Source organism: Schistocerca gregaria, chromosome 4, assembly GCF_023897955.1.
Source record: "Schistocerca gregaria isolate iqSchGreg1 chromosome 4, iqSchGreg1.2, whole genome shotgun sequence".
NCBI classification, from domain to species: Eukaryota; Metazoa; Arthropoda; class Insecta; order Orthoptera; family Acrididae; genus Schistocerca; species Schistocerca gregaria.
Window position 1 is genome coordinate 761,901,728 of NC_064923.1, and position 21,383 is coordinate 761,923,110.

At 40.4% G+C, this 21,383-nt stretch overlaps 1 protein-coding gene across 3 annotated transcripts in view; it reads right to left on the minus strand.

Annotated features, from left to right (window-relative positions):
• The window catches only part of LOC126365823 (protein O-mannosyl-transferase 2), a 184,549-nt gene that overhangs the window by 136,605 nt on the left and 26,561 nt on the right, over positions 1-21,383 (minus strand). For all 3 annotated transcript variants that reach the window (XM_050008443.1, XM_050008440.1, XM_050008444.1), the window contains exon 2: positions 5,127-5,219. In XM_050008443.1, the coding sequence (XP_049864400.1) occupies positions 5,127-5,218 (92 nt within the window). In that variant the 5' untranslated portion in view covers position 5,219. The remainder of the gene's footprint in view (positions 1-5,126; positions 5,220-21,383) is intronic.

Below are 21,383 nucleotides of genomic sequence, written 5' to 3' on the forward strand. Positions count from 1 at the left end.
GCCATCCCCGACTTGCTCTTTAACAGTGGGAAACAAGAACGTGCTTAAAACATCAATGCAGGCCTGTGCTGTGATAGTGTCATGCAAAACAATAAGGGGTGCAAGCCCCCTGCACGAAAAACACAGTCACACCATAACACCATCATCTCTGAATGTTACTGTTGGCACTACACACACTGGCAGATGACATTCATCGGGCATTCACCACACCCACACTCTGCCATCGGATAGCCACATTGTGTACCATGATTCGTCACTCCACACAACATTTTTCCATTGTTCGGTCATCCAATGTTTACACTCCTTACACCAAGTGATGTGTCGTTTGGAATTTACCAGCAAGATGTGTGTGGCTTATGAGCAGCCACTCGACCATGTAATCCAAGTTTTCTCACCTCTTGCCTAATCGTCTTAGTACTTGCAGTGCATCTAGATGCAGTTTGGAATTTCTGTGTGATGGTCTGAATAGATGTCTGACTATCACATACTACAGCTCTCTTCAACTGTCGGCAGTCTCTGTCAGTCAACAGATGATGTCGGCCTGTATGCTTTTGTGCTACATGTGTCTTTTTATGTTTCCACTTCACTATCACATTGGAAACAGTGGACCGAGGGAAGTTTAGGAGTGTGGAAATTTCACGTACGGACGTATGACACAAGTGACACCCAATCACCTGACCACGTTCGAAGTCCGAGAGTTTCGCGGAGTGCCCCATTCTGCTCTCTCACAACTATTGTGGTCACTGATATCAAGTACCTGGCAGTAGGTGGCAGCACAATGCACTTAATATGAAAAACTTATGTTTTTGGGGGTGTCCAGATACTAAAACCCTTGAGCGATTATTGGAAGGAAGACTGAGGAGGAAGCTAGAAGGACTAATTAAATAAATGCTACTGCTGATTATGAGATTTTTAACTCTATGACTGAACGTCTAAGGTCATCAAGCTCCTTACCACATATAGGAGGCAATGAGTCACAAACAGGCACAATGAAAAGACATTTAAGCTTCCAGACAAAAATAGCCTTCTCCACAAATAGAAAAAAACACGCACACCACAAAGTGCAACACACACACAAATGGCCACTGTCTCCTGACTGTCCGAGTCAGGCCACAGAGGCGAGAGACAATGGTCATTTGTCTGTGGATTGTGTTTGTGTAAATGTATGTGTGTGTGTGTGTGTGTGTGTGTGTGTGTGTGTGTGTGTGGTGTTTTTCATGTTTCCAAAGAATATCTCTTTTGCCCAAACACTTAAATGTTTAACAATCTTTCCAGTGTGCCTGGCTACAACTCAATGCCCTGTCTTTGTGGTGAGTACCAATCTGTCCTTTTCATAAAATTACTGTTTAACACTGTAGTGTGAATATTGTACAATGGCACCAAGATACTCACACTCTGAACAGAAATATGAGACACATGCTAGTCTGTTGAAGGAAAACACCACACTGGCACACTTTTTTCACAGAGTGGCACTGCAGCTCATCACAACATACAGACTTTGAATGAAATAAGCTGCCGTATATGAAACAGAACTGAAGATTGTATCAACATTTCTTCAATTCAAACAAAATTCTCAGAAAATAGTGTCTGTGTAGGGAACCATGTTGCCCAGCTACTTCCACAAAAAGATGTTTTATCAAAGGAGGAATATCATCTTCTGAATACACACTGGGTGCAACTAAGGAGTCTCCCAGGGTTTTGATGGAGTTACACTGACTATCAGTTCAAGGCACTTCCCATGCAGGTAGTCGGTGTAACACTGCAGATTTCAATAGGCAGAATGCAAAGAGTATATCTTAGTGGCATTATTTTAAGGGGAAGATCTGGTTAAGAAAGAACCAGGCAAGTAACAACCCATCGAAATAGATACCTTCAAGCTGTTCCCTCAAACAGGAATGGCAAGAATAGGAAGTGAGGGGGGGGGGGGGGGGGTACAAAGTAAAAGGTTAAAGGTATAGAATGACTCTGTAGCATTGAAGTCCTGTGTTCAAAATAAATTAAGTAGGATAAAAGGTTAACTGAGTTGATTAATGGTGTCAATATGAATCTCACAAGCAAAAAAGCTTGTGTGTTACATATATCAAACTTTCCCTAACTTTATAACGGACTGCACCCTAACTTCTCTTATTCCTCCTTTTAGTGGGTGATATAGCATCATAGCATAAGTGTTTTCATAAGTTTTAAAACCATTCTGGTAAATAATTTATTTAAATATTACTCACTGTTGCACCATGGCATTCAACTAAAGATAACTTTCATAATTTGCATGTTCATCATATCAGATGTGTAAACGTAAAATGATGTTAAAAGATAAGGAAGAAGGTGAAACCAGGTGCTGGCACATATTATATTTCTTGCAAACAGTACCAAGCTGAATGTTGCCAACCAATGGGTGGACCACCAATAACTGTGCCTCATGCCCTCAGTCCACAAGACATTACAGATAAGTTTGGAATTTTTGCCTGACACAAAATCTGATCATTAGGAATTTTATACCTCTTTCCAGACAAATGCTGGCTATGAAAACTTATTCTAATAACAGGATACACATCAGCTACCTTGAAGCCAAGCATGCTGCACAAATACATGTTACTGTCCTTTATTGTAGTGGTTAGTATTTCTTCTGTTAAAAAATATCAGGTTTTCCACATTGTCATTTATGTTTCACTGTACAGTAAAAGATACAACAGTCAGCACAATTAGTGAATTTGCATCACACAGTATACCGCTAAGGAATTGTGTAGATTATGAAGATGGATACAATAGTGTCCGAAGTTGGTAAAGAAAAATGAACTCTATTTTACAGGCTAATAGAGACATGTTGTAGCTCCTCTCATCAAGCATATAATTTTCAACAGGATAAGTTGGTTTATTGGTAACTTTACTTTCAAAAAGTAGATGAAGGCCTCTAAAAAAAAAAGGAAATGCACATACAGACATAGAGATTAAAAGACACTATATGAAGGTATAGCTATGTTTTCCCTAGTGTTTAGCAGTCTATTGACAGATGGAGCACAGATACATGGATGAAGAAATGAGGGGTGGCCTGATATTTGATATCTCAGGATTCGCCAATGTGGCTGATATTAAATGAGTTTTTAGGTGTCTAAATAAGCTAATTACTCTAAAGAGCTTCTAAAAATGTTTTTCATCTTCCTCATCTCTTGGACAGTCTTGAGTTTTATGACCAAGAGCCTCATATTAGTGCTCTTCAGAATTAAAAAGATCACTACACACAGCCACCTGTTTAGTGAAGGAAAGAGTGCAGATCAGTGGAGCCCAGTGTGTCTCCAATCATGAATGGAACAATGTGGATTCTGTACACTGGTCAGTCTATCAAAAAGCATTGAAATGTTATTTCAAGCCCAGCCCAGGCATGCACAGTCACTTTATGGTAAGAAGGGCTGGCAGCTCAGAAAATTGCTTGCCACATTAGTGAAGTCAACAATTGTGTCATTCAAACATTCCATAATTACTGCAATGTATGAAACATTGAAGGTCTGTCTCATTAGCAATCACCCACAGTCAACAACACCAGCTGATTAATGCTACATAGAATTCATGATTTTAGGCAGCCAAAGGTGAATGCAATAAAATTGTGGGCTGTCTTTTTAGAGCCTACAGGTAGGGTTGTGTTGGGCCATACAGTACACAACTACCTCCACACAAACAATTTGATCACTTGACATTCATATGGACAACAGTAAAAACCACACACCATTTTGATGTGTGAAGAACGTGGTCAAGGGCATATGTGGAATGGAATTGAATCAATGGCATCGGCATCAAGTTCTGTTCACAAAAAGCACAGGGTTTGTCTCACATTTGATGACCACCAAATGTGGAGGAGGTCGGTGACCAATGTCATTTAAGATGTGTAGTCCAGCAGACTGGTGGGCCAGTCATGTATTGGCCACATGTCATATACAGATGTCTGACAGCTCTCATGAGGAACCTACATCTTATTGTCCAGGCATAGAGCCAACATTTCTCTAATAGATTCATCTTTCAAGATGATCCTACAGGAGTACACCAGGCCCACCTAGTGAATAACTTCTTCCAGTAGGTAGGGATCAATTAAATAGCATGGCCACTGATATCTCTGACATGAATCCAATTGAGCGCGCTAGGGACCAATTGAAACTTGCAGTATATTATTGCATGGACCCTCTTCACACTGAATGACCAGGGAGGGTTGTTGTTAAGAGTGGGACAAGTTTGACCACATTGGGTACAATGTGCCAAGGAGGTTTCAAACACATTACAATGTATGGAGTGAAGCAACACAGTATTGAATGTTATCAAGCAGCAGACTTCACATAAATGTAAAGAAGTGTTCTTCTATACAGATTGCCTTTATTTTGGTTACTGTTTTGTTTCACAGCAAAGTTATTTAGTTTTTATTTTCCCAGGGCTTATTCCTTCATTCCCTGTTGCCCTTGAATGCATGTCCACACATGATTACAGAAATGTAGGTGATGGTTTTTAAGCATTTTTTTTTCAATACAAAAATTAAACATACAAAGGAATTTATATGGAGTGTAACCCTGTATTGAAGTGATACATGTATGACAAACTGTTCAGACAAGAAGAGAATAGATACTTATAGAGGGACTACAGAAAAATGCTGAAGACTATATGAATAAATTAAATAACTAATTAGGAGGTACTGAATCACACTGGGGAAAAAACAAAGTCATGGCACAACTCAGGGAAAAGGTGGAATCAGTTGACAAGAGGTACCTGAGGCATCAAATAAATGTCAGCATGATAAGTGAGGGAAACATGTGGTAAAAATTGTAGAGGGAGAACAAAGCCTGAATACAGTAAGCAAGTTCAAATGGATTTAGGTTGAAATAGTTATTCAGAGATGAAGAGACTTGCACATGATAGATGAGTGTGGACCGTTGCCACAAACCAGTCCTTAGACTGGAACCAACGACACAACAGTTCAATCAATAACTTAATGATTTTGTCAGGCATTACAAGCAATGATGTCTCACAGGCTTGGATGTATATCATTCAATATATTCATAGTTAATAGCTGTAATGACAGGTCCATACGCATACACATAGGGACACCAATAGCCTAACATGCACACTGATAAATGGAAGTAACAGCTTACCAAACATGATCTGGCTCTGTAACTTTGTAAAATCGTGTCCATGTCGTTAAGGCTAAAACTGCAATAAATGTTAGCCACCAGTTTCTGTTCATGCTGAAAAAAAAGAAGAATTATTTTTAAAATCTTTTGCTTTGAGCATGATGCTGTATTTTTTTTTATAAAAGACAAAAGTTAAAGGAAGCACAAATTTTTCTCATTAATATTAACAGCAAGTAATATTTACAACAGATTCTCATATTAGAGACTCAAATTAAATTACAAGCTCCTTTTGTGCAGTGATGTAAATGTCTCACTGGCCTTGAAGGTGTCACAGACACTGCTAAGACTACACTGCCCAGTCACATTAATGCAATCACCTGTCTAAAGCCTAAATAAGCACCTTTGGAGCACAGACTGCTGAGAGACATGCAGGAAGACTGTCAGTGAGGCTCTGGAAGGTACCTACAGGGATGTGGAGCTGTGCTGACTACAGTGACTCGGACAGCTGTGCTCGGATTCTCGGCTAAGGATTCATGGCACAAACAGCACAACAGAGATGGCCCCACAGATTCTCGATTGGGTTTATATAGGGGGAGTTTGATGGCAAGGGGAGTACAATAAACTCATCTTGATACTTTTCAAATCACACACATACACTGCATTGCCCTGCTGGTAGATACCAATGTACTGAGGAAAAACAAACTGCATGCAGGGAGTACATCATACATGAAGGAGATGGGACTGTTAGTCCGGCCCATTCTTGAGTACTGTACAATTCCCACCAGGACAGGTTAAAAGAAGGCATCAAAGCAATTCAGAGGTGGGCTGCTAAATTTGTTACCAGTACATTTGATCAGCACACAAGTATTATGGAGATGCTTTGTGAACCCAAATGGGAATTCCTAGAAGGAAGACAGTTCTCTTTCCACAATGCGAGACCAACTGCAGAATGGTTCTACTGCCACCAATATACATTTCACATAAGGGCCACGAAGATAAGATACAAGAAATTAAGGCTCATATGGAAACTTTTAGACAGTCCTTGTTCCCTCACATTATTTGTGAGAGGAACGTGAGAGGAAATTATAAAAAAATTAAAAAAAAAAACTACTTATGGTCAATTACAGGTAAAGCAGCTGCCAAATTCAGCGATCTTGTCAATGGAATATGACACAGCTGCAAAGTTTGACTTCAGTGACATTAACAATGAGTTTTCTGTGATTCTGTGATCAAAGCATGGAAATGGAAAGTAAAATTATAACAAGAATACAGTTTTTTTGGAAGGATTGTGTTCTCAACACTTAATTATGTCCCTTTTTCTTTTATTTCCTGATAATGATTCACAAACTGTTAAAACTTTATAGGAGCAGATAAAAATCTGTTCTTTATTCTACATAGTGATAAAATCAAGGTCCAGTAGCTGCTACATACAATAAGACAGAAATTTTGTTTTACTTTCAGTTCTTTTAGAAAGTTCGTAAAATTTGCAGTTTATTTACTACAATTGTGTTCAATATTGTTCATCTACATAGCCCACTTATGTAATTTTTTCAGTAGCATTGCATTTTTCATTAATTAAAAATTTGAAACTTCCTGGCAGATTAACACTGTGTGCCAGACCGAGACTCGAAATTGGGACCTTTGCCTTTCGCGAGCAAGTGCTCTACCATCTGAGCTACTGAAGCACGACTCATGCCCGGTCCTCAAAGCTTTACTTCTGCCAGTAGGTGTGAGGACTGGGAGTGAGTCTGAGCTACCAAAGCTGCAGAGTGAAAATTTCATTCTGGAAACATCTCCCAGACTGTGGCTAAGCCATGTCTCTGCAGTATCCTTTCTTTCAGGAGTGCTAGTTTTGCAAGGTTCGCAGGAGAGCTTCTGTAAAGTTTGGAAGTAGGAGACGAGATACTGGTAGAAGTAAAGCTTTGAGGACTGGGTGTGAGTCGTGCTTCGGTAGCTCAGATGGTGGAACACTTGCCCGCAAAAGGCAAAGGTCCCGAATTCGAGTCTCGGTCGGGCACACAGTTTTAATCTGCCAGGAAGTTTCATATCAGTGCACACTCCACTGCAGAGTGAAAATCTCATTCTGGAAACATTCCCCTGGCTGTGGCTAAGACATGTCTCCGCAGTATCCTTTCTTTCAGGAGTGCTTGTTCTTCAAGGTTCGCAGGAGAGCTTCTGTACAGTTTGGAAGGTAGGAGACGAGGTACTGGCAGAAGTAAAGCTGTGAGTACCGGGCGTGAGTCGTGCTTTGGTAGGTCAGATGGTAGAGCACTTGCCCGCAAAAGGCAAAGGTCCCGAGTTCGAGTCTCGGTTGGGCACACAGTTTTAATCTGCCGGGAAGTTACATATCAGTGCACACTCCGCTGCAGAGTGAAAATCTCATTCTGGAATTAAAAATTTCCTGCATCTGTGTAGAAAAATTGCAGAAAAATAGTTTTTCTCAGGGGCACAGCTTTGACAATTCTGCCAGGGGTGCACAATCAACTTGGCCACAGAGCAACGTATCTCTGCCTATGCCTTGGTACGGCGCTGGCTATGGGCCCAAGCTGGCTGGCCCCAACATTGTGCAAACAAGCACACAGGAAAGGAAGGAGTGGAGAGAGACAGCATGGTTCACTGGAATGTGGGAGAATGGGGTATGCATGAGCTGCTCCATCCAGCGGCATCACCCGAGCTGTCTCTACGGTGTGCTACAGGGAGAGGCAAAGTAGAGAAAGGAAAACTGCTTCATCCACACAACTGTGACAGCAATTTTATGAGTCAGCAGTGTGGAGGGAGTATCAGGGAGTCACCTGATGCTGGCCCCTGGCACTGGACAAATGCGGTGTGGAAATGAAACAAGGTTTGTCATTATGGAAGGGTATGCTGCAGGGAGGAATGAGAGAGGGGTACCAGCAGGGAGTGAGCCAGCTGCCAGCACCTCAGAGTAACATTATGTCTCTGCAACAAGCAGTGGGAACTGGGCCTGATTACCTCTGCTCTCTGTCACCCATACAACATCAAGCCATATCATACTCAAACTCAAACTCTTTGATATAATACTGAAAAATACACTGAATAAAATTATAACACAAAATTTCTGGTAGGTTCATGCAATTATTGAGTGTGCAGTAATGGAAAGAAACTAGAGCTGAGGTCTTCAAGTGCAAACACTGTTAATAAAGTTCAGTGTTGAGAATTCTGCTATCAGAGTCACAATTATGTTGAACATAAGAGCTAACACCTTACTTCACCTCTAACAGACCCCAACAGCTTATTTTGACTTAACCGTCCACAGTGCAACATGGCCCTAGTAGCACATACCTCAGGAATCAAATATTGATACCATGATAAAGTAGATGACATATCAACAGGTCAAGATATGACAAAGAAAACCTATACTTCCAAGAGGAACCAGTAGAGGGCAATAAAGGTAATGATTCAAAGTGCCATATTCTAGACTGAAAATGACCATGTACAAACTATTAAAACAATGAACCCACAACAATTGTTGTGCTTGCTTGTGCTAACTTGCCGAAAAAGTGGTCATTTGTTTTGAAAAACATGCTAGATTAGAAATACTGAAAACATTTCAGGTAGCATTAACAAGCATCACGTTGTGCAGTTAACTAAACTTCAGTAATATATCTGCTGTGTATTATCAGTGTTTGTGTGGATTGTCTATGGGAGTTGCACAGTCTCAATCTGTTTCTAATTGGCAGCACTACTGCAGTGCCTGGACAATGGTGTCAGATGATCAACCATTACTGACAGGACAGTGACCACAGCACAAATCAGGAGCAAGGCTGCACACAGAGCATCAGCTATGAGCCTCAGAACTCATTTGTTTGAAATTGTACTAAAAGCAATGGTTCTACCCATTAGACTACTTTCCACAACTTCTCACCATTCAGTCCATCTAATAGGATGCAGTGAAGTAAGCAATGGAGGATTAGTGGGACATTGTTGTGCCTTATAATGAAAACAGACTATCAACTGGTGTCAGTGACAGTTGTTTGTGAATGTGGCAACTACCAGAGTATATCAGCCAGTAACAGCTAAGTGCTGTACCAGGCATTTTAATGAGGACAATCATAATTTGCCATGATATTAAAGTTCTGGTATTTGTTTGGAGAACATTGAACAGTGAGGCATATATCAAAAACATCACCCTGTCTAGTTACTGCTGTTCATCACACATCAGAGATAAGTGGTCTTCTAGCAGGACACTGCTCACAGACACACTTCTTGCATTATCTTAATACACTCTTCAAAATTTTTGTCGAACGTCCAGGACTGTATAATTGCCAGACCTGTGCGAATTAATAGGACAGTATCCAGTCCAATATGCACTACTGGTAGCATATTTTGACTAACTGCAACACAAAGTAAAGCTAACAAGGAAAACTATGATCACATACAACATGCAAGCAACTTAAAATGCAAATAAAAACTTCATTCCTGTGAGACAATGGCTTTATGATGATCCCTTTTCTCTTGTAGCTAATGGCCTCCTACAGTGGTGACACCGGTTGCCGTCAGATCACCGTAGTTAAGTGCTGTCGGGCTGGGCTAGCACTTGGATGGGTGACCATCTGGTCTACCAAGTGCTGTTGGCAAGTAGGGTGCACTCAGCCCTTGTGAGGCAAACTGAGGAGCTTCTTGATCGAGAAGCAGCAGCTCCATTCTTGGAATGACATATGGCTGGGAGAGCGGTGTACTGATGTGCTGACCATATCCGCATCCAATGAGGCTTGTGGGCTGAGGATGACTCGGCGGCCAGTCAGTACTGTTGGGCCTTCATGGCCTGTTCAGGAGGATTTTTTTCTCTTGTACACTATCTGAAGAGATATGAATATACATATTATATTCAACAGATCCACAAATGTTACAAATGTCATATGACTTGCAAATACTTGGGAATAGCAATTTTCAGATGTGTCATAGTCATCCTAAGTCCTATACCCCATATTGTGATCGCCTTTCATAGATACTATTCCGTGGAAAATTGAGACAACAACCTGCTCCAATTTAACTGTAACATCAGTAGTCAATGGCTTATCTGACAATGATGGTTAAATGCTTAAAATAAAACATACTATACAGTTAAGCAGAGGCCTCAAAAGAAAAGTAATATCAATGAATCTCAAACAATGACTTGATCTCAGTGTTTAGTGACAAGAAGAAATTTATGAAGCAAACAATGGAAATTGAATATTTCTTTCTTTCATAAACATAATCCTACACCATTTGTTTTTCCCTAAAACAAACAATGGCAAAACAGAACAGAAACAAACATAAAGGACAATTTCAGGGATGAAAGTATTTTGTACTAAGATGAGAGAGCTCTAGTTAATTCAGAGGACAAGCTAGAGAGACGAGTTGAAACTCTATTATCAACAGTATTGTAAACTCCTCCAGTCTAAGAGGTCATTCCAAAAGAAGTGCACAACCTTTTTTTTTTTTTTTTTTTTTTTTTTTTTTTTTTTTTTTTTGCCAAAAATCTAACTTTGCCAGCAATGAAGGTCATAGAAACATTCTTCCCATTTGCAATAATATGTAATTCAACCTATTTCCACAAGTTGTGCTGTCATAGCCCTTAGTCAGGATGGCTGCTGCACTTAATGTTCGTCTAAAGCAACAAGCTGTTACAGAGTTCCTCTACTGTCAGAAGGAGAACGTGACAAACATTCACAAGTGACTGAAGAAGGTGAATGGAGGTAATGATGTTGATCAGAGTACATTTAGGGAATTGCAAATTGTGTTTTATTCATCTCATGATGTACATTTGCAATCCATTTGGTTTGCATACAAGAGACATGCCAAAAATTTATAATAGAGTTACAATGATTTTTACATTAATAAATAATAGCACTACAATAAATAACAACACTAAAAGGATTTTTTTGGAATGTGTAACACATTGCACCAGCTCAAATTTCCAGTTTGTCCTGCGTGAATTCATCCACTGAGCAATAACACTTCAGTGTCAGTACCTCATATAGCTTCCTTTTAAGTGAACCTAAATTCATCTGCATCAGGTTGTTCCCTTTTAATTTATTACAGATTTCATTCCCATGTCTTGAGGTCCCTAGGCATACAGTCTGAGGCGGTGGGTGGGAGCATAAAATTTTCTTTGTGTGTAGTATCACGTGAATGGGCAAAATTGTTTCTCTCAAATAAGTCATGTCTGGTGTATAATATAACAATCTCATATGTGTATAAGGATGGCAGAGTTAATATTCTCAGTTTAGTAAATAATGGTCAACATGGTTCTTTGTGATTTGCAGTGCACATATTTTGAATGATTGTTTTCTGTATTTTTAGTATATGCACTATGTTTGTTGAGTTATCCCAAAAAAATAATACCATACCTAATAATGAATTCAAAGTAGCTTGTCTGTGCTACTTTTCGCATGTCCATGTCAGTTACAGTTGCAGTTGCAGTTGATAATACTTGCATTGCAAATGTAAAGCTGCTCACTCATTCGGCAACCAAATTATCTGGTAAAAGTGGGCACACCAATACTCGGGATCTCTCATGCAGTAGCAGACTGAGCACTGCACAGGCTCCTGACCATGAACAGCATATTTACAGTCTCATTTTGGCTGACAAATGCATAGCAGTGAATGAATTGTCGACCGAGTGGAAATAGGAGAAGAGAGTGTGTTCAGTATATTGAGAAAGTTGAAGCTGGAAAAGGTTAAAAAGATGGGTTTCAGAATGTTGACAGATGCCCACAAAGAAATATGGAAAGCAGTGTACACTGAACTTCTGAATCGGAACATGAATTATAGAGATGACTTCTTTGTGAGAGTACAGAAAGTATTGACTACTGTGTTTATTGATTGATTGCTGACTTCAAGGCTATAATTCTGATGCATATGTGCCAACTCTTAAAAAATTTCTTGTTTGAATGTGTCACATTTGACACCACCACATTTGACACAATCACATGATGTTTTGCTGTTGCATGATAATGCCCTGCCACAATATGTGTGATGAAACCACCACACAGATCACAAAGCTTCGGTGGACAACAGTGACACATTCAACCTGCAGCCTTGATCTGGCACCATGTGATTACCACCTCTCTGGTAAAGGAATGCCGTCATGAAATGAAATTTGAAGATGATAACTCCCTTGTGAAGGCTGCTAAACAGTGGCTCAGACAAACTGCTCATGACTTCTACCACACAGGTTAACAGGCTTTAGCTCTACAGAGCTGTAGGCAGTTGAACGTGTTGGAGGTTACATGGAAAAATGACATTTTGACTCTTGAGAATGTATCAACATACTGTAAAAATATCAAAGATATAGAAAGTACTAGAATGAAATATTGACTCTGCAGTGGATTGTGGACTGATATGAAACTTCTTGGCATATAAAAACTGTGTCCTGAACAGACATAGACTCAAACTTGCGACCTCTGACTTTTGTGGGCAAGGGCTGCACTGATTGAGCTACCCAAGCTAATATGAACTACAAATATCTAATTAAAAATCTAAGTGTAACATTGTGCAGTGATATGAAATAGAACAAGTACATAAGATCTATAGTAGGAAAGGCGAATGGTCACTTCAGGTTTTTGGAAGAATATTAGGAAAGTATAGCTCATCTTTAAAGGAAACTGCATGTAGATCACTAGTGCAACCCAATCTTGAGTACTGCTTGAATGTTTGGAATCACCATCACTTACATTAAGGAAGACATCAAAGCAATTCAGAGGCATGATGCCAGATTTCTTTCTGGTGAGGCAATACTGACCCTACGACTTATCTTAGAAGCTAAATAAAAGAAAAGCAAACCTACATTTCTAACATTTGTAGACTTAGAGAAAGCTTTTCACAATGTTGACTGAAATACTCTCTTTCAAATTCCAAAGGTGGCAGGGGTAAAATACAGGGAACGAAAGGCTATTTACAATTTGTACAGAAACCAGATGGCAGTTATAAGAGTCGAGGGGAATGAAAGGGAAGCAGCGGTTGGGAAGGGAGCAAGACAGGGTTGTAGCCTTTCCCCGGTGTTATTCAATCTGTATATTGAGCAAGCAGTGAAGGAAACAAAAGAAAATTTCAGAGTAGGTATTAAAATCCATGGAGAAGAAATAAAAACTTTGAGGTTCGTCGATGACATTGTAAATTGTAATTCTGTCAGAGACAGCAAAGGACTTGGAAGAGCAGTTGAAAGGAATGGACAGAGTCTTGAAAGGAGGATACAAGATGAACATCAACACAAGCAAAATGAGGATAATGGAATGTAGTCGAATTAAGTCGGATGATGCTGAGGGAATTAGATTAGGAAATGAGACACTTAAAGCAGTAAAGGAGTTTTGCTACTTGGGGAGCAAAATAACTGATTATGGTCGAAGTAGAGAGGATATAAAATGTAGACTGGAAATGGCAAGGAAAGCATTTCTGAAAAAGAGAAATTTGTTAACATCGAGTATAGATTTAAGTGTCAGGAAGTCGTTTCTGAAAGTGTTTGTATGGAGTGTAGCCTTGTATGGAGGTGAAACATGGATGATAAATAGTTTGGACAAGAAGAGAATAGAAGCTTTTGAAATGTGGTGATACAGGATAATGCTGAAGATTAGATGGGTAGATCACATAACTGTTGTTGTTGTTGTTGTTGTTGTGGTCTTCAGTCCTGAAACTGGTTTGATGCAGCTCTCCATGCTACTCTATCCTGTGCAAGCTTCTTCATCTCCCAGTACCTACTGCAACCTACATCCTTCTGAATCTGTTTAGTGTAGTCATCTCTTGGTCTCCCTCTACGATTTTTACCCTCCACGCTGCCCTCCAATACTAAATTGGTGATCCCTTGATGCCTCAGAACATGTCCTACCAACCGATCCCTTCTTCTGGTCAAGTTGTGCCACAAACTTCTCTTCTCCCCAATCCGATTCAATACTTCCTCATTAGTTATGTGATCTACCCATCTAATCTTCAACATTTTTCTGTAGCACCACATTTCAAAAGCTTCTATTCTCTTCTTGTCGAAACTATTTATCGTCCATGATTCACATCCACACATGGCTACACTCCATACAAATACTTTCAGAAATAACTTCCTGACACTTAAATCTATACTCGATGTTAACAAACTTCTATTCTTTAGCAACGCTTTCCTTGCCATTGCCAGTCTACATTTTATATCCTCTCTACTTCGACCATCATCAGTTATTTTGCTCCCCAAATAGCAAAACTCCTTTACTACTTTAAGTGTCTCACTTCATAATCTAATTCCCTCAGCATCACCCGACATTATTCGACTACATTCCATTATCCTCGTTTTGTTTTTGTTGATGGTCATCTTATATCCTCCTTTCAAGACACTATCCATTCCGTTCAACTGCTCTTCCAAGTCCTTTGCTGTCTCTGACAGAATTACGATGTCATCGGCGAACCTCAAAGTTTTTATTTCTTCTCCATGGACTTTAATACCTACTCTGAATTTTTCTTTTGTTTCCTTCACTGCTTGCTCAATATACAGATTGAATAACATCGGGGATTGACTACAGCCCTGTCTCACTCCCATCCCAACCACTGCTTCCCTTTCATGTCCCTCAACTCTTATAACTGCCATTTGGTTTCTGTACAAATTGTAAATAGCCTTTCGCTCCCTGTATTTTACCCCTGCCACCTTCAGAATTTGAAAGAGAGTATTCCAGTCAACATTGTCAAAAGCTTTCTCTAAGTCTACAAATGCTAGAAACGTATGTTTGCCCTTCCTTAATCTACCTTCTAAGATAAATCGTAGGGTTAGTATTGCCTCAAGTGTTCCAACATTTCTACGGAATCCAAACTGATCTTCCCCGAGGTCGGCTTCTACTAGTTTTTCCATTCGTCTGTAAAGAACTCGTGTTAGTACTTTGCAGCTGTGACTTATTAAACTTATAGTTCGGTAATTTTCACATCTGTCAACACCTGCTTTCTTTGGGATTGGAATTATTATATTCTTCTTGAAGTCTGAGGGTATTTCGCCTGTCTCAAACATCTTGCTCACCAGATGGTAGAGTTTCGTCAGGACTGGCTCTCCCAAGGCCATCAGTAGTTCCAATGGAATGTTGTCTACTCCAGGGGCCTTGTTTCGACTCAGGTCTTTCAGTGCTCTGTCAAACTCTTCACGCAGTATCGTATCTCCCATTTTATCTTCATCTACATCCTCTTCCATTTCCATAATATTGTCCTCAAGTACATCGCCCTTGTATAAACCCTCTATATACTCCTTCCACATTTCTGCTTTCCCTTCTTTGGTTAGAACTGGGTTTCCATCTGAGCTCTTAATATTCATACAAGTGGTCCTCTTTTCTCCAAAGGTCTCTTTAATTTTCCTGTAGGCAGTATCTATCTTACCCCTAGTGAGATAAGCCTCTACATCCTTACATTTGTCCTCTAGCCATCCCTGCTTAGCCACTTTGCACTTCCTGTCGATGTCATTTTTGAGACGTTTGTATTCCTTTTTGCCTGCTTCATTTACTGCATTTTTATATTTTCTCCTTTCATCGATTAAATTCAATATTTCTTCTGTTACCCAAGGATTTCTACTAGCCCACATCTTTTTACCTACTTGATCCTCTGCTGCCTTCACTACTTCATGCCTCAAAGCTACCCATTCTTCTTCTATTGTATTTCTTTCCCCTATTCCTGTCAATTGCTCCCTTATGCTCTCCTTGAAACTCCGTACAACCTCTGGTTCTTTTAGTTTATCCAGGTCCCATCTCTTTAAATTCCCACCTTTTTGCAGTTTCTTCAGTTTTAATCTACAGGTCATAACCAACAGATTGTGGTCAGAGTCCACATCTGCCCCTAGAAATATCTTACAATTTAAAACCTGGTTCCTAAATCTCTGTCGTACCATTATATAATCTATCTGAAACCTGTCAGTATCTCCAGGCTTCTTCCATGTATACAGCCTTCTTTTATGATTCTTGAACCAAGTGTTACCTATGATTAAGTTGTGCTCTGTGCAAAATTCTACCAGGCGGCTACCGCTTTCATTTCTTTGCCTCATTCCATATTCACCTACTACGTTTCCTTCTCTCCCTTTTCCTACTACCGAGTTCCAGTCACCCATGACTATTAAATTTTCATCACCCTTCACTATCTGTATAATTTCTTTTATTTGATCATACATTTCTTCAATTTCTTCGTCATCTGCAGAGCTAGTTGGCATATAAACTTGTACTACTGTAATAGGTGTGGCTTCATATCTATCTTGGCCACAATAATGCGTTCACTATGTTGTTTGTAGTAGCTTACCCGCATTCCTATTTTTCTATTCATTATTAAACCTACTCCTGCATTACCCCTATTTGATTTTGTGTTTATAACCCTGTAGTCACCTGACCAGAAGTTTTGTTCCTCCTGCCACCGAACTTCACTAATTCCCACTATATCTAACTTTAACCTATCCACTTCCCTTTTTAAATTTTCTAACCTACCTGCCCGATTAAGGGATCTGACATTCTACGCTCCGACCCGTAGAACGCCAGTTTTCTTTCTCCTGATAACGACATCCTCTTGAGTAGTCCCCGCCCGGAGATCCGAATGGGGGACTACTTTACCTCCGGAATATTTTACGCAAGAGGACACCATCATCATTTAATCATACAGTAAAGCTGCATGCCCTTGAGAAAAATTATGGCTGTAACTTCCCCTTGCTTTCAGCTGTTTGCTACATCACAACAGCAAGGCCGTTTATGTTAGTGTTACAGGGCTAGATCAGTCAATAATCCAGACTGTTGCCCCTGCAACTACTGAAAAGGCTGCTGCCCCTCTTCAGGGGCCTTAGCATATTTAAATTTAAAAGGTTACAAACCTTGTCATCAAATAATAAACATTCAATACACTTAGGTGTATAAGATAATTTTAGGCTAATTTAGCCACACATCATGAAACAAAGAAAATCGAACAATGGAAAATCCAGGATGGAATGTAACAGTATTTGAATTTATATTATTACAAACAAAACAAAAAAAACATTTTACAGCACTTGTTTACAATTATCACATTACTGCACAAAATTTGTACATCTATTCACACTATATAATATTATTAATAACATACACACAGTAGGCATCATGAAGGAACGTGGTGGTACGTTGCGACTAAATGTACCCATTAGTCTCGGTTGGGGAAACTGCAAGGCACGCGGAAGTTGTAGGCAGCGTCCCTGTAAATAGCATGGAACCAGCACAATGTAGCTGGGCCAATAGCCGATCGGGTAGCTGCTCGGGCATGGTCGGCAGCTGGCAGAACCTCCTGTAGGCTATTAGGTGGCAGCTCTGAACTTGCAACTGAGGCACTGCGGCAAGCACACTGGCCTCTGCTGACAGGGCGCGGAACTGAAGGTGCAGGTGTGCCAACTGAGGGTGATGGATAGGTTGTTCATGACAGGCGGTGTTGCTGATGATAATGTAAGCCACATGCGTCACGCGTAAACGAATCTGTAGTGGGTCGGTGACATGAGACAGAAGATGAAGTTGCTGATCCGCAGGCATTTTGACAAACCGCATCTTGACCAACAGTAGGTGCTGACAGTAGCTATTTCCATTTTAACACCAACAACATATCAACCACTGTTCCCTGCGTACAATGATGCAGCTGAAGACTGGGATGCTTATCAAAAATGCCTGTGGCAATACTTCGAGCCATACGGGATAACAAACATAAACTTGTGCAAGCCCTTTTTCAGCCTTGAATTTCACCTTGTGTGTATCAGTTGTGGCAGCTCGCCCCCTTTCAAGAACCTTCAAGTCTTTCTTTCAGTCAGATGTGTGGGCTACTTTCTAACTGTCACTGTAAACAACTCACTTTGTTGCTACTTGTGTGGAATTTTATCACTGCTAAAAGTGGCCAAAACAGTCGTACAGGGCATTACGTGCACTTGCCTGTCATCACAACTTTTTCAAATGTTCATAATGAATCCTATGCAAATCAGATGGTCTGTGAAGCAATCATATGTTTTGCTCCTGATAGAGAACTTCGAGATTGAGCTCTAAAGTGTCAAAATCCTTTGCTTATGGAAGTACTGAACATAGCTCAGTCATTTGAAGTTTCAGAGACTGCAGGTAGAAGCCTGGTTTGCAGTTTCAGAAATCAGTTCCTCTCACCCCTCCCAGCCTTCAGTCAGTTCACAAGGAATGTAGACACTATTGCAGCAGTAAGTCTCAGTGTCATATAGGTCACCATTGTTTGTAACAACAACAATCCATATCACAACAGAGACAGCTTTGTGCTCTGCTGCCTTGATGCCTATACTGCTTCATTCAATACAAATCAACCGTGTGTCCCAAGTGCTGTGCAATGTGTAATAGGTGCCATAAGAAAGGACACATTGCTTCTGTATGTAACTCCTTTCCAAACCAGAGTGAGGATGAAACTAATATGGATACAAACAGTGTGTCGGCAGTGACAGTGTCTCAAAGCAAGTTATATGTTGAAGTGCACATGTTTAACAAACCGCGAGGATGCAGGTGGATATGGGTGCAGCAGCAACATTGGTGAATTCTTCGACCTATGTGGATTTGGGTTCTCCCCCTCTGACTCCAGTGTCTCGGATGCTGGTGAGTTATAAAAAACAACAGATTCCCATTCTTAGACAGTTTTCTGCATATGTGACTTACAAGGCTGTCGTTCATTCATTAACATTCATAGTTGGAGACAATGCTTACACTGAAAATCTGTTTAGTATCGACGCTTTTAAACTGTTTGGTTTCTTCATTGATGATGAAGTGCATTTGGTTTCTTATCGTTTTGTATCAGTGCTTAGATGCTCTCTGTGTCAAATTCTCCTCTCTCTTTTCTCCATCACTGGGTTGTGCAACAAAATTTCAGGTTCATTTTACAATGAAACAGTCTGCCCATCCCTGTTTTTTCTGGTTCGCCCAGTACCAGTAACTTTACTGGATCAAGTATCTATATCTACATCTATACTCTGCAAACACACATGGCAGAGGGTACTTCCCACTGAACACAAGTTATTAGAATTTCTTTCCATTCTTTTTTTCCATTTCTGGTTCGCCCAGTACCAGTAACTTTACTGGATCAAGTATCTATATCTACATCTATACTCTGCAAACACACATGGCAGAGGGTACTTCCCACTGAACACAAGTTATTAGAATTTCTTTCCATTCCATACACTTATAGAGTGCAGGAAGAATGAATGATTGAAAGCCTCTGTGTGTGCAGTAATTATTGTAATCTTATCCCCATGATCCCTATGTGAGTGATATGTAGGGAATTGTAGTATATTCTTAGAATCATCATTTAAAGCTAGTCCTTGAGACTTTGTTAATAGAGTATTTGGGCTTGTCAAGAGTTTTCCAGTTCACTTTCTTCAGCATCCCTGTGACACTCTCCCATGGATCAAGCTAACTTGTGACCATTCATGCTGCCCTTCCCTGTAAATGTTCAATATTCCCTGTTTGTCCTATTTGGTATGTCCCACACACTTGAGCAATATTCCATAACCGGTCACACAAGTGACTTGTATGTAATCTTCTTTGTAGACTGATGGCACTTATTTTTTATTTGATCATACATGTCTTCAATTTCTTCGTCATCTGCAGAGCTAGTTGGCATATAAACTTGTACTACTGTAATAGGTGTGGCTTCATATCTATCTTGGCCACAAAAATGCGTTCACTATGTTGTTTGTAGTAGCTTACCCGCATTCCTATTTTTCTATTCATTATTAAACCTACTCCTGCATTACCCCTATTTGATTTTGTGTTTATAACCCTGTAGTCACCTGACCAGAAGTTTTGTTCCTCCTGCCACCGAACTTCACTAATTCCCACTATATCTAACTTTAACCTATCCATTTCCCTTTTTAAATTTTCTAACCTACCTGCCCGATTAAGGGATCTGACATTCCACGCTCCGACCCGTAGAACACCAGTTTTCTTTCTCCTGATAACGACATCCTCTTGAGTAGTCCCCGCCTGGAGATCTGAATGGGGGACTATTTTACCTCCAGAATATTTTGCCCAAGAGGATGCCATCATCATTTAATCATACAGTAAAGCTGCATGCCCTTGGGAAAAATTACGGCTGTAGTTTCCCCTTTCTTTCAGCTGTTCGCAGTACCAGCACAGCAAGGCTGTTTTGGTTATTGTTACAAGGCCAGATCAGTCAATCATCCAAACTGTTGCCCCTGCAACTACTAAAAAGGCTGCTGCCCCTCTTCAGGGACCACACGTGTGTCTGGCCTCTCAACAGATACCCCTCTGTTGTGGTTGCACCTACGGTACGGCTATCTGTATCGCTGAGGCACGCAAGCCTCCCCACCAACGGCAAGGTCCATGGTTCATGGTGGTGGGGGGGGGGGGGGAGGGGGGGGCGGAGGGTTGCTGAATAGAATAGGGGAGAAGAGGAGTTTGTGGGACAACTTGACAATAAGAAGGGACCGGTTGGTAGGACATGTTCTGAGGCATCAGGTGATCACAAATTTAGCATTGGAGGGCAGCGTGGAGGGTAAAAACCGTAGAGGGAGACCAAGAGATGACTACACTAAACAGATTCATAAGGATTTAGGTTGCAGCAAGTACTGGGAGATGAGGAAGTTTGCACAGGATAGAGTAGCATGGAGAGCTGCATCAAACCAGTCTCAGGACTGAAGACAACAACAAAAACGACAACAGGTTCAAGTGTGAATTAAATGACAATCCATTGAGGGAAGATGATGTTCTTTAAACACTACTGAGAAAGTTTAGAGAACCAACCTGTGTGTCTAACTGTAAACTGATTCTACTGCTTCCATTGTACATTTTATGTAACAACATAAGAGAACTTACAGATAGTACACAGGCATTTACAGAGTTGTTTTTCCCCTCATTCTATTCACAAGTGGAACAGGAAAAGAAATGACTAGTAGTGGTACAAGGTACCCTCTGCCATGTACTGTAGGATGGCCTGAGGAATATTAAGTAGATGTAGAAAATGTGTCCCCGTGTATTACCTCTCATGCGAGAGTATTGTGGTGTCATTTTTGAACAGGACGATGATTGTCCACACACAGCACAAACTTCTATGGACTATCTAGTGATTTTGAGGTACTCCGGCAGCCTGAAAGATTCTCAGGCCTGTCACTGATAGCACATGTGTGAAACCAGTTTCGACGTCACTCTGTCTCAATGCCAGTATCCAGGTTTGAAGTGTCTGTAAGATGTTCAGATACTACCATTGTCAGCAAGATCTCCAGATCTGCCTTAATAGAACATGTGCGGTGCAATCTCAGATGTCAACTCCATCACATGGCTAATATTGAGGATATCAAGGACCAGTTAC